Raw genomic sequence first — 16,903 nt, forward strand, 5'->3', positions numbered from 1 at the left:
AAGTAACTAAGCTGGTAGTTTTACAAGATGGAATTTCTGTTCTTTCACTAAAGAAAACCCAGGTACATCTCATACCTTCTGGAGATAAGGCTGAATGCTCAACCATGCTACTTAAAAAATGCCTGAAGCTGCACACCCTTAAAATGACTGGTAGTCTTTTGGAGTAAGTAGTTATTCTTTAGATGTATGCTTCGTAAATTCAGATAATACAACGGCTAAACGTTGATATAATTTTGTAGTATGAAGTGTCATGCCATGTTCAAACTTTAGGCAATTTTGAATCCTAAGTTCATCTTCAGAGTGTTCTCAGTATCTTTATTAGTGTTCTGGATACTGCATTGGGGGTATGTTTTGGATTGATTGCTTGTGTAAAATTCAGTAGGAAATTTGCATGGAATTGATATATCTGTATTTTCTATTTGATACGTAAGTCCTCATTTCTGGGAATGGGGCTCTTACTATTTCCATTTGTAAGCTGCTTGTGTATTTTGAATGGTTTCTTTCTCTCATTTGTTCCACAGCAGCCATGTGAGATGAAACAGTACTGACATTTTACATAAGGAGAGTAGATGAAAGCCCAGCTCTGCAAAATTATTTAGCACTTGATTCCTTAGCAGGTGGTTAGCTCTGTGATTTTGCTATTGATTTCAATTCTGTAATTAATATTAAATGAGGAATTTTTCAACTTTATGTACGTGTCTGTATCAGATTAAGTTGAATGCCTTTTTGCGTTATTTTACCCTGGCAAAGATTCTTCCTTTGAGGAACAATTTGAATTTAGTCCAATCTATTTTAAATAGATAGCTAAATATTTTTGGCTTTCGAGCCCTTCTTGAGTTGATCTGTCCAGGAGTGCAAAGACAACTGATGATGAGAAAGGAAATTTTGTTCCTGTGTTCAAGACATAATCTGGTGTCTAACCCACACCACTGTCATACTATTGCATCTGCAGTTTCTCCTGATTCTTCAGATCAACCATCAAGAAGATTGCAGAGCACCTGGTGAACACTGGGGGAAAGTAAGATAAGGCACAAAGTTCTGCCTTAATTCTAATCCACAGAAGAGATGATGTCTAGATTGGGATAATTTGTCTCATATTTTTCTTACAGTTTTTTCAACTATGCTTTTAACACAACAGTAAGTACACTGTGGGCTTGCTTAGCTTAGGGCATGTGGATAATCTCATTAACTTAATGGGTCTAATAATATAATTGTGTGAATGAAGAATTAAAACCAGACATTTCAGAATAATATAGTGTTCTGCGTGGAGCAGTTGTCTTTCAGGATTCGTAAAATACTTCACTAACAACTGTTATTTACGGGACTGGGCAGGAACAAGTGTATGGTCAACAACGTGGTTATATGAAGTTACACTTTCCTGTACTATTTTGAGATTATTTTTCTAGCCAAACTGGACATGTTTCAGAAGAGGCACAAGAGGTGGCTGAAGACATGTGGGAATCCAGATACGAGGAAGAATCAAAGCAAAATCTTAGTGCTTAGTATCCTGTACATAGGCAGTGATCATATACCATGAATATCTGAGTTCATTCTCCCTAGCGTCTCTTTCTATCATTGTGCATTACTACCATCTTGATGGTACAGGTAACTTTTTTTCCCAGTTCCTTTTCTCTGTCAGATAACATGAGAGTAATGAGTACTAAGTCTGAGCGTTGGATATGTGTTTATCATCTGAACAGTGATAATGCTTTAAACTCCTGCAGTAGCCGTGCATTCATTTTGAAAAGACAAGAGATGTCCCACTGACTTCTTGCAGATTTGTACATTTATCTACAGCATGCTTTAAGTTTCAAAAAGGAAAATTCCTCACCAAATGAAGTATCTGCTAACAGGGAATTTTCTGAGATTACATGTCTATGTTTCATTAAATATGTTGCTAGCACTGTCAGGAAAGACACAAGTAGTCCTAAACTTAAGTTTATGTGGTGGTACTTTTAAAGGGAGTTGAAAAAGAAAGCTTGGCACTGTATTTAAGGCAGGCTGGAGTTGGTGAGAGGCGTGAAGAGCTGCAGCTGCTGCTTCAGATAGTCCCCAAGGAGAATGGATGATTAAGCTGGGAATGCACTACATGGATCGTAAAAAAATGTTTTCTTCCTTTGACAGTTAGAGCATCATTTACCTTTGCTAGGTTGTTTTTACTTCTTGTTCAGTCATGATTGGTGAAGTGAGAGAGCAGAGTGCATTCCAGCATTTTTCCTGTGTTTTACTTTTGTGAATTCAGCACTTCCAAATGTTGGTGAAGATTTTGTCGCTTGAAATTAAGTATTTGACAACATAAGAACAGCTATGCTGGAGTCATGCCCAAAGTCCATTTTACTTGTCCTATTTCTGACAGTGACCAATAGCAGATACTGTGAGAAGTGTATGAAAACAGGGCAGTCATACAGTATGCTCGGGTCTCTTCTGCCAATTTCCATTCATCTTCATGTTACGGTTTTCCTGTGCCAGAAGTGGCAACTGTTTTTAATAGCTCTTAATGAAATTTATGCATTGATTTTTTTTAACTGCTTTTTGAACTTGTATAAATTTTGTTGCGTGTATCTACATCTCTTTCGGGAATGAAATTTCATCATTTATTCATACAGTGAGCAAATGTTGGTTTTTTTTTTTTTCTTTTTCCTTCCTCAGACCTTCAGTCTAGCAATTTTGATACTCCTAATTTGTCTGTTACAGTCAGCAGTTGTTTTCTGTTCGCTTTATGCATGCTTGTGATTTTAGGGATCTTTTGCATTTTTCTTCCCTCTAAGCTGAGAAGTTCTAATCTGTCCAGCAGTTCGTATTGCCATTCTGTGCCCTGAAACCCTGCTGCTGTTCTGAGTGTCCTTTCTGTTTGGTTTTTTGGTTGGTTTTATTTTTTTTTTTTTTCCTATATTTGAGTGAGGAAGGAGAGGACAGAACTGTAGTCAGCCTTAAAAATGCAAGAGCTTTATGGAATTATGCAGTGGCCAATTGATGCCACTGATGTGTCTGTTCTGTATTCTTTTCTGAGAATTCCAGCATCACAGTGTTGTTTAAGACCTCTTCTGAACATTGGAACTGACGTTTTATAAACTGTTTATCGTAACTCCAACGTCCCTGAATTTGCCTAGTTAGGAAGGAGACCTTTGCTGTGTACATTAAATTTGTATTGTTTTACCCTATACGCAACCCTTTATCTAGATTAAATGCCAGGCTTTAGCTTTTTAGCCTTTATAGTTTCTACCAATTTGTTGTGTGCTGTTGTTAGACTTTATGGGATTGACCCTAAAATATTGTAAAAACTTGTGTTCACCATTGCTACTTGCGCTTTGACATTATCTCTAAAGGAGCAGCTTCAATTCAGCAGCTCAGAGTACCTGTATAAATTAATTTGCAAAATTTGGCCTTATGTAACTGTCTTCAGTGGTTAACTATGAAGAAATCCTAAGTCTGATAAGATTATGTTCGTTACTGTGGTTGTCTTCAGATTATGTGCTTTTTTTTTTTTTTTTACATCTGTATAATTCCTTCCCTTTGCCTTTTTTTGTAGTTGTTTACACTTCTGTTTTGAATTTCATATTGCAGTTTGAAGGAAATTATTTTACTGTATCAAACTCTTAGACCAAATGCACATTTTCTAAAATGTCAAGTCCTTGATAAAAACAAATTTTAAAAATAATTTCTTTTTAAGATGCGAAATGTAATTTGTTTAATGCTGCAGCAATTATACAGATATGAAATTGTTCCTTTTTAGAGGTATTAGTCCCTGAAAATTCTCCTACTAATACTTCCTTTGCAACCATGAAATTTAGAACAATCTTAGATTCTCTCTTGGTATGTTTTACTAATCAAATGCAGAAATTGATAAATGTTCAAATTCTCACTTCACTTTGAGTCTACTTAATGCTAATTAAAAAGAATCATGACAAATGGAAGATTAGTTCTTGTGCCAGATTGGGGATTATTAGTCTTTAAAAGACATAGCTTGGAAAGGGTCACTGTTTAATCAGTATGTGACATACTGATGTACCCTAGTCCGTATGATACTGATTACAGTATAAGTATTTCTTTAAGATGGCATATATCTTTCCATTAAGAATGCTGAATTTACAGAATCTGCCAATATCCATTCCAACATTTTGTTTTAAACTCTGGAAAACTGATAGGGGGAATTCCATGTCGTAGGTTCTGCATGGTCAAACACTGTAGATCTTGTTGCAGTACTGAAATTTTTGTCTTTTCCTTTTGATTTAGGGTGGAAGGAGAAAGGAGATTGAGTTCACTTTTGTAACAGATTTGTTCTTAAAAATCTTGCTGTTGTGATGCAAAGAACCAAAATGTAACTCTTGAATGTTATTTTTCTATCTTTGTTAACGAAGTTATTACAACTATTTAGTATGCTTCATAGATTTCAAAATAATCTCAAACCTTGTAGTTAAAAATAGATTTCTCATGACTGTTCTTAGTGGACTTAAAACTAATGATTGAACAAATTTGTACTTTGCATTCTGCAGTTTTCTAGTATCTTGCGACAGGTCCCTTAAAAATGAGCTTGTGTTTTGAAATATGACATTTTTACAAAACAAAGCCCTGAAATGTAATAAAAGATGTGAAGTGGCCTGGTTTTCTTGTATCAGCTGATACTAAGGCAGATAATAAATCAGATGTGTGAAGTAAATGCTAGGTAAAGCTTCTGTAGAATTGGTGGGAGTCTGCCTTTCCTTATAAAATGACTGGCTTTTGTGTGGTAAAGTGGTTATTAGTGTTGGCAGTGGTTCTGTGCAAACGTTTTGTTTAATTTGATGGAAATAAATTAAAAATGTTGCTGTATATAAATTGTCTTTAGTTATTCTGCTTCCATCAGGATGCTCAGTAAAGATACGGAGTGTGAGCCCCAGCTCACTGAGAAGGAAGCTGATAGACGCAGGGAGGTAAATAGAGACTCAGGGACAATATAAACCAAAATAAACCATACATTCTGCGTTTTTACAGCACGCAGAATGGTCCATGTGTTGGTTTTAGTGCAGACTTTTCGTGTATGTTTTTCTTAAAGCATTGACTACTGGACTCATATTGAATTTCAGTTTTTATTAAAAAAAAAACAACCACTAACTGATAGTCTTCGTGATTCAAAGAAAAGCTAGAATGTCAGATGGGAGAGGAACTAGGAATCATAGATCTGAGTACTTAAGATCTACTGAACACCTATGTGTATGTCTCTTGGCAGTGCATTCAGAACATGCATTTCATACTTTTATGTGGTTGAAAAATGTTGGTAGTTGCTTAAACCCCTACATCCTCACTGACTTCTTCCCAGTGATTTTAAAGAGGCTTTCAAAAATTCTATGCTACTATACAACATTTTGTTCATCCTTTGAATGTCAGCACTGTTTTGAGTGTCTGGGCCTCTTTTTCGTAAACTAAGAGTTCTCCGTAAATAAACTGACTTATCCTGGCTTTTTTGAAAGTTTATTTGAGGGTGAAGAGAGTGCAGATTTCAAGTCCAAATGCTGCTTTATTTTTGGTGATAAGGAAGATGGATTAAAAAGAATGTTTTAAATGCTACTTTTTTTTTCAAATAAGAAACAGTGTGATTTTGAAGAAATATTGCGATTTGATGCAAGTTAGAAGCAAATAAATCTCGTCAGATGTATATGTAGTTCATTTTACTCCTCAGTACTCCCATCAGAACATGTTAATTATGTCTAATCCTTTTAGTCTCATGATGTGATTGCATTAGATGATGTGCTTGTAGGTAAGCATCAATTTATATTTGTGACTAGAAATAGTTGTAGCTTTTCATAAATTAATGTATTGAGGTTACAGTGATTTATGTTATTTGGCAGTGCCGTGGTTAAGAAATAAAGCAACCATGGAGAAAATCTGTTTCCAGACTCTTTTGGAGGACTTACTTGCATGCAATTGAAGGAGTTGCATTAGAAGCAAAAAAGGAGGGTGGCTTATGTAGACTGTTCCTGTTTCCCATTGCAAATTAAATTGTCAGAGGCATTGACTGATCTTATGATTTTATATATTAAACAGATTATTTCAGTTCTCAAGCAGTTTAGTTTTGATCAGTTCAGTCACTTGATTGTTTTTTCTATAAATTTTGAAAATAACAGCCTTTTGGCTGTGCATGCTGTTATCCCCGCTTTCAGGTTTTGGGCTCGGAGGGTGGGTCACTGGGCTGTGAATAATATCAGCCCTTGGCAGTGAGTTTAACACTACCCTGGTGTTCCCACCGTAGCAAGGGTAGTGACCTGCTTGAAAGTGCTTTGAGACCTCTTCATAAAATGTGTTAGAGAGCACATTTTTGTTTGTTTTGTTTAATAATAGTGACAATATATTAAACGTGGGATTATTCTTTTTATATTTAAAAATAAGTTTAATTACACTGCTATCTTTATTTTAAAAACTCAGAATCAAAATAAACAGTATGTATTATTGTTACAGTGATAAATGTGGTCAGCAGTTAAAATTTCCAAAGTCGGTTATGGCTTTTAGCCAAATGTTTCCCCGTAAAAGTAGAATGATGAATGTGACTTCACAGGTTGCAGTTTGACAAAGCAGCAGTGGAAAATAAAATGACTGTGGGTAAAACCACCACACTGCCTGTGTCCTAATTTGTGTCTTGAGCATTCTGATTAATTTTCTCTCTGCCTATGCCTTGTCTTTTAAGCAGAAGAGTGAAATATTTTTTCCTTACTTGAGTCATTTTCACTGAATTTTCATTGAATGTATGTTTCTGTAGGAGGTTAAGGGGAAGAATTCAAACAAAAGAATAAACCTGCAGTTAGTGTTAAAAGCCTTTGCAGGTATGCAGTTTTGGTAGCTTGAACTAGTTTAATTAAATGTTACACTCTCCTTTTCCTCCAGAAGCAATAAATTTGTTCAAATGATGATCAGAGGAAAATAAATTATTTAAGAGACTAGTTATGTTTAAAATACTGTAAAAATACAAGAACTCTTCTGGGGTATGTGTGACTGTGATCTTAGAAAGGTACATCATGAAGAAACTAATCTCTGTGCTATGTTAAATTCAAAGGTTAAAATCTTTTTAAGTTTTTGTTGAAGAGTTGTCTGTTCCTGTGCTGTCATAGCTTCTGTAAGGTGATGCTCAACTGTATCACCTCTTTATAAGATACAAATTGGGGTGGGAGGTGAGAGGGGAATAAGCAGTGGGACTTTGTTACTGGAAAAGTTAGGTTTTTTTTTTTTTCGTTAATACTATCTCATGTAGAACTGGTTTATAAGTGCGTGTGTGCACGCAGACACATCATGCACACCAGACCATCTGTCTTCTCGTGTCTGACTGCAGTGGTTGTGATCACCAGGAGTTACAGGCAAGGCAGGAGGCTGATGGTGTTCGTTCTTTGAGGCATATTACGCTGGAATTTGGGTTTACTTTCATTCTGTCAGATTCCTGATCTGATGACTTTCAGACTGGCTGAGGTGTAGTGCTGTTTGCTCCAAACGCTGTCAGACTGCTGGGAAGATGTCAGTTGTTTAGAATTACACTTAAAGTGTATGTTGTCACAGCTCCTAGAGGTCTGAAAACTGCTTTTAGAGAACTGTAACCAACAAACTTCAGAAACTGTGATATTGAATTGAAATGCAGAATGATCAACCATTAAAATTCTGTGTGTTTTTTTCTCCTGGTGGACTATAACAACTTTTATGGAGTTCAAAATTTAAATACATTATAGTTCTTATAACTCATTTTTGTATTGTTTATGTTGAAATATATTTTCCACCCACACATCAAAGTATTGCTCAGTTATGCCATTGAAATTTTTTTTTTGTATTCCCTTTATATTGAAGAGCCTACTTTGTGCTTCAAGAGTGATGAAAGACTTGTTTATGAAATTGGTGTGCATTCAACACTAATTAAAGATGGCATTTAGGACTCCAACAAGAATCTTTAAAAATGGCTGAAAGCCATATTTATACAGTGGCAACCAAGATGCATCTGTGGGATTCTCTAAGACTCAGTCACCATCTCTCCTCTGTAGTCATGGATCTTGTGAATGACAAGGTGGGGGTCTTTGAAATGGCTGAAGATTAGCATCCCCTGCTGGTTTGTAATTATCAGAATCTGGACAGTCATTTATTTGAATGAAATAATGCATACAGTTTGTGCCTCTGAAGAAAAGCATACATAATGTGATTGTAAGAAGAGGTTTTCAGTCTCTCAGTGGGATGTCATAGGGTATGTTTATAAACTTCACCCTAGCAGTTGCTCTGCAGTGGAATTTCACTGGTATTGAGATAATAATTTGCACAGTCAAATTGCTTTCTTTACAGAAACTCAGGGAATTATGAGACCTTAATCCTTTATTAATGTCAACCCGTAGGCAGCAAGAAAGCGTAAGATTGCCATTCGAAAAGCCCAGGGGAAAAGTCTTGAGGCCATCCGAGAGCTGAATGAGTATCTGGAACAGTGAGTGTTTTACAAGAATACGGATTGTGTTTTGCTATTCTGATAAATCTTTTTAATTAAAATGGAATTTGCATTTGATTTACGCTTTTGCTTCCATGCTGGTCATTTACAGAATCCCTTGCACATTCTTTCTTTTTTTCCTTTTTACCTCTCTTGTCTATACAGATTTGTTGGAGACCAGGAAGCTTGGCATGAACTTGCAGAACTTTACATCAATGAACATGAGTAAGTTGTTTGCTAAGTCCACATAAAAACTGTTAAATTGAAACCTACTCTGTGTAAGTCAATGACCTCAGTGATTTTTTTTTTTGAAGGACTAGTGTTAGAAAGTATGCAGTCTCATTTTCAATATAACAGGCATCAACAAGAAATAATTACCAACCTTATTTGACTACCAAATGCTTTAAGAAGGCATTTGATTTTAAAACAGAAAAACAGTTTAATTAATTATCTGTACGTTTCAGTCATTTTTTTAAATCCAGTATTTAAAATTAGTGGTTTATGTGTAGCAGGGAACAGCACTTATTTCCCATAAATGGGAACATAAAGTGATGTTTTTACTAGTTACAGGTTTTAAATTCTTTACTTCTAAAATCAGTTGATCACAGCAGCTGATATTCTGATTTTCTTTTAGCTTTCCTCTGCAAGAACCTTTAGTAACCTTTAAAAAAAAAAAAAAAACACAAATGAAAAAGTATGGATCCAGAGTTAGAGGCATCTGATCACCTAGGCACAAAACCCAATGCAATCAAGAATGCTGAATGTTGTAGTAACTTGCTTATTTGATATATAATGTTTTTGTTAGCTTTTTTTTATTGCTGTAGTAACAGGAGGAAATCCCAGTGTGAGAGGATTAGCTCAAAGCCTTAGCTCAAGTTTTCTAATATCACAGCATTAATTCCAACCTCCACCCGAAGGCATATCTTTTTTTCCCCTCCTTTAGTTCTTCAGCCCAGCCTGAATTATATCACATTATTTCCTTCCTTCCTTTCTAGAGTAGTAAAAGAATCAAATTCTCAAGGAAGAAATAGCCATTCTCACTGTGATGAAAAAAATTGGTCCCCTCTCACCTCTCCTTCCATCCCGTTCAAAGAGAATAATTATTAAATTCTTTCATATGCTGACTTAAGGAGTAAGCTAGAATTTCGATACCCAGATTTCCATTTGTTTTGGGAAATTCACCAGTCACTTTTCCAAGAAAATAGCTATTTTTTTAAATTGTTAGAAAGGTATTTAAGCTTGTTAAGTCTGTTGGTATAGAAGTGAATGACAAAGTGGTGCAAACGTATGTATTCCATTACTTTTTTTTTTTTTTTTGCTATAATCTTTGTTACAAAATTGTGTAATAACACCTGAGAAAGAAATTGCTTTTGCTTGTGTTTGTCTTGGTCTGTAATTCTAATTAAAAAAATATATGTAGAACTTTCTGTAGTTCAATGAAAAAATTGACTGTGCTCACTGTACTTTTTTGAGCATCATTATTATTATTATTTTGATGATTAAATGGGGAAAAATTGGATTTTTGGCTAGAAAGCAACTAAAAGTTAATTTTAAGAAAAGGAAATAGTTCATCAACTTGTTTTCAGTGTCACAAATTTAGTCTCACTTGTGAAATCAACGTGGTATTACGGTTATTAATAAACACACTTAGATGTACAAGTCTATGTAGTCTTCAGTTCTATGCTGTGTTCCATTATGAGTACTGTGACTTCTGCTTTTGGAGAATGAGGTGGCTGTCGTTTTGTCTCCAAATTAATATTTGAAATACATACATGTCTAGCATAATATGCACAGGAAACATCACAATATGTTAATCTTAAGAAATACATTTTACAGATTATATTATATAAGATTGTCTCATAATTGCTAACTTGCTTTTACCCTGATATTAAGTATCTACCCACACTGTCATAAATATTACATCTCTGAATTTTGGAAACCTGTTATGTAAACTCTGTGCAGCAGTAGAAGATGCAAATTCTGCAGGAAACCCTATTAGTTGAAAAATTATGAAGCCAAGATTTTTACAATTGAATAAACCTACATTTTGAGCTTGACTTCTTTATACTTTCTGAAAGCTTTCATATAAAGAACAAGTACTAATCTTTACTTTTGCAATGATAACTTGCCCATTTGGACTGGTATGATGCTATTTTCATATATAGATTTGGACTGTTTGATTTTTAGAACTGTTCTTAGTATGATTTTTCAATCTGTCTTCTGTAGTGTACTGTGAGGAGATAAAATTAACTGACAGTGTAAGTAGTCCGATCTGTAGTTTGTTTTGTAAATCCTCAGGTAGCTGAATTTTCTTGTAGTAAAACATGAACTTTTTTAGTCTGAGTTAAATGTCTTCTAGTACCTAATGTCTGTTTCTACTCATCATTCTTGTTGATATGAAATAGCACTTACTAATAAGAAATGAGTATATGAGATGCTTTCTGTGAACTGTTCCATATATACCTAGACTATTACATTTTGTATGTTTTTCACTATCTGTGGTGTAAAAATAATAACTTGAGGTTTCAAACATCATTTAAAAATAAAACATTTTTATTAATTGTGAATCATGTGAAGTTATGGGGGGAAAAGTAACTTATTTTATTATGCTGTTAAAAAACTGAAGAGCTGTATACTCTTATTTCATTTGTCACTGTTTTTCGTATTCCTCAGCTATGCAAAGGCAGCCTTCTGCTTAGAGGAGCTTATGATGACTAATCCACACAACCACTTATATTGTCAGCAATATGCTGAAGTAAGTATTTTCAGAAAAATCAATTATGTTTGAATACATGCTCTGTTTTTATCTTACTGAACTGATGAAAAGGGAATAAAAATGTTTTCTTTAATTTTTCCCTAGGAGCTTTAAGAGAGTACACAAAGAATGTTAACATCTCATAGAACTTAACATGCTAAGAAAACTGTTTTCTTACTCAGTGTGACTAAGCTAAATATAAGAGTAAGGGCAGGAATTATTGAAGATAAAAATTTATTTTATATGAGCTATTCTTGTTGAAGTGTTTATGCGCTTTCCAAATTAAGTACATGAGAATTTAAACTTTTCCACAACAATGCTGCCTAGGAGGGTTATGATATATTGACTGTTATTGTGGAGCCAGATCTTGGAATTCACATAGGAAATTTTGCTTAAAAGAGCACTGGGGAGAGAGAGGGCCGTTAGAAGTTTTAGCTCAAGGTTTTTAGCCATTTGCGCTCTTTTTTCAGATGCATATAATTTTTTTCCTAAATTACTCTTTCAGCTGCTTAGAATGGACTTAATTTGTTGTGTTAGTGTAGATAAAATTGGGTTAACATGAAAACTTGAAAGTCGAAATAACTTTCTGGTAGAAAGACTGTGAAGCATGTCTTGTAGTATTTATCCCTCCTTTAGTTGATCGAATAACAGGCAAAATGAATACAAAAACAATGCAGTGATCTTCTAAATTTTATGTGCTATTTTGCAGTTGAATAGATAATGAAATGCATTGTGTTGTTTTGTGTACTGATGTAATGCTACGCTGAAGGAATATAGAGTTAGTATGGATTTGTAGCAGTCAGAATTTAGCGTCAGATTTAAAGTTTGTATTCCTTTTCATAAGAGACTATCCCAAGGTTGTAAGTATGTATAGGTGCGAAATAGTAACTTTTTATTCTTGTAGCAATAAATTAATTAATGCTGTTTTTTTCCTCATATAGTTAAATATTTTTAAATTGATACATTGAAAAGGGCTCAGATTTCTCCCAAGCCAGTATTTGGCCTTTGGTAGGACTCACGTGATTTGAAATATCATGTGAAACAAACCTGATATGAAGTTTCGTAGTATCTTTGTGCAAGAATGAACGCCTGAGGTATGGATGACATATGCAAGTTTCAAAAGCTTATAATTTTTACAGGTTAAATACACTCAAGGGGGGCTTGAAAACCTTGAGCTATCAAGAAAGTATTTTGCACAAGCACTGAAGCTTAATAACAGAAATATGAGAGCTTTGTTTGGACTTTACATGGTAAGGATGATTATATGTTATAATTTTGAATATGTTTTTGTGCATATATATTGTCCTTTACCGTTTGCTGATTTGGAGTTGTTTGGTTTTTCTTTTTTTTTTTGGTTTAACTTAACAGCTCAGATTATTAACACTGTCTTAAAATACTGAGTATGGACGATTTTATATCAGTAAGTACTTCTTACTTGAAGTGCTCTTAATTTTTAAGTCTTGCCTATGTTTTCCAAAGAATTACGATTACTGGCACATAAAGGAAACTTCTTGAAAAAAGATTTAAGGTCATACTGCTGTATAAAGCACAATGAACTGCTGAAGAGTACCAGCACAGTATGATGACTGCTTTTTTTTTTTTGCCTTCTTTATTTTTTTTTTTTTAACCAGCCTGGGTTTTTTTTCTTTGTTTTTTTTTTTCTCACTCCAGTTTCTAAATACAATTTTCTGCTTTCATTTCAAAATGAGTCTTTAGTTTGCACAGCGTTGTTGACTTGAATGTGGCTGTGACTACAGTAACTATGGGAAGCATGTACTGGCTCTAGTTCTTCAGTTTCTCCAAAGATTCTGAGGTCTCTATTAAAGATTTTTCTTTAGATCATAGATCTTCTTTTAAAAGATCCTTTTAGGGACAAAACCAGAAAGGTTCCATATATATCTATTTTTTAAAGAATTCTAGGCCAACATTTTGTCTCTTGGGAGGGAGGCGGTTTTCAGAGTTGCATCAGGCAGGTAACTTTGAGACTTGCTGTAAATACCAGGCAATAGGAGCTTCCTTTCAAGAACTTGTTAGGCATCACCTTTAAGACAGACTTGGACCTAATCTTCCTAGCCCATCTGCAGAGATTCTTGGGTTGGTGATTGTGTGTTCAAGAAGGAGAAAAGACTGACTTCTTGCTGTTCCTTACGTCATTTAGCTTGTTAGGAGTAAGTTTTATAGCAAATCTGTTTATTGGCCTAAACTGATTTTTAAGGTGTGTATGCATATAGACTTCTGCATCGGCTCCAGAACAGACCTGGGGGTTTATTACGGCCAATCTTGGCTTGTCCTCTGTCAGATCTTACATCTTGTCTGTTATTTTCAGTCTGTGAAGTAGATTTAGAGCCTGTTTTCTCTGACGGTCTGGCTGGCAACCTTGAGCTAATAAGACCCAAGCATGTGAGAAACTTTTTCTTTTGGCAGTGCCTGAAAGTCATACGCAAAAACTGTGATTTGCATAATACAAGGTCATTACTGCAAAAAAAAATGCATGTATGCTCTGTTCCAGTTCTTCAGATTTGCTCAACTGGCTGCTGTTATGTTTCATTAGGTGGTTTTTGCAAGCACAGCTTGCCATCGCTGCTTCTATATCTACCCTTTGGCTCCGAATTTCTTTGCAATGCTCTTTCCAGTCTTTAGGATCTGGTTTTGCTGTGGCTGCTGCTTTTGTATTTGATAGACATGCCCAGTGTTTGTAGTTCCCCAAAGAATGTCCATAACGCTTCACAAAGGCTTTCAGCCCTATTTGCTGGGGAAACTGGTCAGTACTTCGTTGAATTCAGGAAACCAGAGAGAATGATGCCTCATCTTAGAACCCTGACCCTGTACTAGATCACTAATTCAGTTCGAGCAGACATGGCTTCAGAGAATGTGTTCCTGAGTTTGTGAAGGCTGCTTCTTTGACAATGACACGCCTTTCTCATTTCTGGAGGTAGTTTCAGGTTAATAACTGTAAGAGAATGTTATTTGAGTTTTAAATGTAGTATACATGTAGACATTTGCTTCTGTGCTCCTTTTTAAAATCTTCTCTGGAGGCTCTTAATTAATGAGTGAGGGTAGGGTTCTGTGGTTCTTTGCATTCAAGTACTTTCACACTCAGAAAGATGTCCTGGGAGGGCGTAGCAATGGTTCCTCGCAAAGTGGATTTATTTGTGTAAATGGAAAAGTCTCTGAGATGAGTTCAGTTCTTAAGTAATATTTTTTTTTTTTTCAGGTGAAGATCGCCTTAGTTTATGTTGTACAGAGTCTTACCTGCTTTTAAAATGTATTTTCTGATGGCACAGGGAAAATGTCATGTTTTTAATGGCAGTCTGGGCACACAACTGATGTATTTTATATTGTCTCTGGTAACAAATTGAATGGGGAAAACTAATTCATAACTCTTACTTTAGGAAAAGCAAATTGGATTAGCTTATCATGTCCAGGTTTGGTTCTTAACTTGGTACACAACTGAACTGAAGTCCAATTTAGCTTTAATTAAAACTAACAGTTGTTTAAAAAGTTCAGCTAATCCTTAGTTGGATGCTGTTGACCAGTAACTTTTTATTTTTTTTCTCTTATTCCACTATTACTCTGCTGGGACTCTGAATGCAAAGGTGCTGAATGTTCTCAGTTTATTTCATGCACATACATTTTACAGTTACACTGTTTTTATTTTTGTATTCCTAGTCTGCCAGCCATATTGCTTCCAATCCAAAAGCAAGTGCAAAAATGAAAAAAGATAATATGAAATATGCCAGCTGGGCAGCTAACCAAATAAATAGAGCATACCAGGTTAGTACATAATTGTTTTATGATACTCTTAACATGCTCTGTAGTTCTTTTCTGCACTTCTATCAACTGCTGTTCAAGAGGTTAGATACAACATGTAAATCGGAATAATATTCTTGGATTTTTTTGCATTCTGTTTGATTTCTTGGAAGCTTTAATTAATGTAAGATTGATATTTTACAGTTATTAATTAGTATTATTTACTTGTTAGCTTTAAACAGATTTTTTTCTACTAACATTAACTGAATGTACACTAGTGTAGTGTTGATCTCCAAGACTCAGTTCTACAGATAAGTATTTTAATAAAACTTGGTATGTCTTAATCCTTAGAGTGACTTGGTCATCTACTTCTATTTTACTAGAAAACAAATGAAAATTCTAAAATTTTATTTTATTTCAGTTTATTCTGACCTTTCAAAATAATATTTAATGGTGTTCTTAATAATTGCCTTAGTAATTGTGACTGCATTTGGTTTTGCATAGTTTTATAGAAAAATGCCTGTTGAGTTGTGAAAATGTAGGCGTTGTAGGCCACAATCAAGGCTTACTCAAGTCATTAGGAGTCTTCTCAGCTATTTGAAAAGTTATGGATAAACATCTATATTGGCTTTTGTATTGTAAGCCTCTCGATTTTCTATAACTATGAATGAAGACAGGTTTTAGCTCATAGGTTCTGCTGTCTGTGCATCCCAAACATAGTTTGTCTGTTGACTCCCTTGCAGCTGTTTTTAATGATCTACCAGTCAAAGTTTATGTATAAGTAATCTTGAACATCAACATCACGCTGTCTAGTTCTCCCCAGAACTTTTTCTAAACACAATGTTGATATTAAATGCAAAGACTATATATACATGTAATGCTCCTTTCTGTTTGTAATATTTCAGTATTAGAACCTAATATTTAATTTTTCTCTTGCTGCTACTGTTTCACAGTTAATACTCCGAATGGCCTTTTGACCAGCTCCATCCATTATGGAATTAAATTAGGATTTTCTTTTATGGCCAGTGTAGATTTTTTTTTTTAATACACTGTATATCAATTCATTGCCAAGAGTGCAGCTTCTTATGGCTGATGTGTTTTTGATGTATTACAACTTTGAAGTATTTTACATTTCCCCTGATTGGCCCTGTAGCTTCTGACTGTACTTTACAGTGAAGAATATTGTATCCCTGAGGACATAATTAAGCATTTTATACTTGTGTGCCTAAAGTTTATTTCTGTGTTTTGCTGTTTAAATTACTCCCTGCTTTTCATTAATAAACCCTTTACCTGTTCGTGAGAGTAAGGTGTGTACGAATTACCAGCTTTATCTGATTCCCCATAAATAAGCAGGACTTCTTTTGAATTTAGTATGTCTGAGATTCCTGTAAGCACAATATTGATGGAAAACTCAAGTATTGCAGGTTTTGGAAAAAAAAAAAACAACAGAACAGAACAAAAAACCCTAGCTCCCCTTGAAGAATGGAGTACACAGTGGATTGAACATTTATAGAACAAAAAGGGTTTTAAAAGATGTGTGAATTTTGAGTGAAAGCTATTATTCTGTTTTACATCTTAATAAAATGAACTGCTTAGATTAGAGGGGTTTTGAACACATGTTTTAAGTGAATATTACAGCTGAAATTTCCAGTTCAAAGCACCAGAAGAGACCCGTTAGCACTTCTGGGAAACAGCCTCTTTCAGGGTGCGTTAAGATGGAAATGTAAAACTAGTGTTGGCTGTGGAATGGCAGCATACCAAGATGAAGACCTAGAAATAGACATCTTCTGGTTCTAAATATAATGAAAGTTTAATTATGACAGTTTGTATTACTTGACTCACAGCCAGATAAGCTTGCCTTCCCCTCCACGTGGCTTTCTGTTAACATCACAATATCTCTAACAAAATGTAACTGGTATTGGGACTGGTGGTGGTGTTGGGGGCAGTTCTGGGTGCCTAGGGGTTTTTTAGGGTTTTGT

The 16,903-nt window shown here is 34.8% G+C and overlaps 1 protein-coding gene across 2 annotated transcripts in view; it reads left to right on the top strand.

The window, feature by feature from the left end:
* The window catches only part of EMC2 (ER membrane protein complex subunit 2), a 44,248-nt gene that overhangs the window by 19,548 nt on the left and 7,797 nt on the right, over positions 1-16,903 (top strand). For both annotated transcript variants that reach the window (XR_015257730.1, XM_086741165.1), the window contains exons 6-10: positions 8,334-8,419; positions 8,585-8,644; positions 11,093-11,174; positions 12,314-12,424; positions 14,844-14,948. Coding sequence is in view for 1 of the 2 variants with exons in the window: in XM_086741165.1 (XP_086597291.1) it covers positions 8,334-8,419; positions 8,585-8,644; positions 11,093-11,174; positions 12,314-12,424; positions 14,844-14,948 (444 nt within the window). In the remaining variant the exon portion in view is untranslated. The remainder of the gene's footprint in view (positions 1-8,333; positions 8,420-8,584; positions 8,645-11,092; positions 11,175-12,313; positions 12,425-14,843; positions 14,949-16,903) is intronic.

The sequence above is a fragment of the Chlamydotis macqueenii genome, chromosome 2 (assembly GCF_036417535.1).
Source record: "Chlamydotis macqueenii isolate bChlMac1 chromosome 2, bChlMac1.mat, whole genome shotgun sequence".
NCBI lineage: Eukaryota > Metazoa > Chordata > Aves > Otidiformes > Otididae > Chlamydotis > Chlamydotis macqueenii.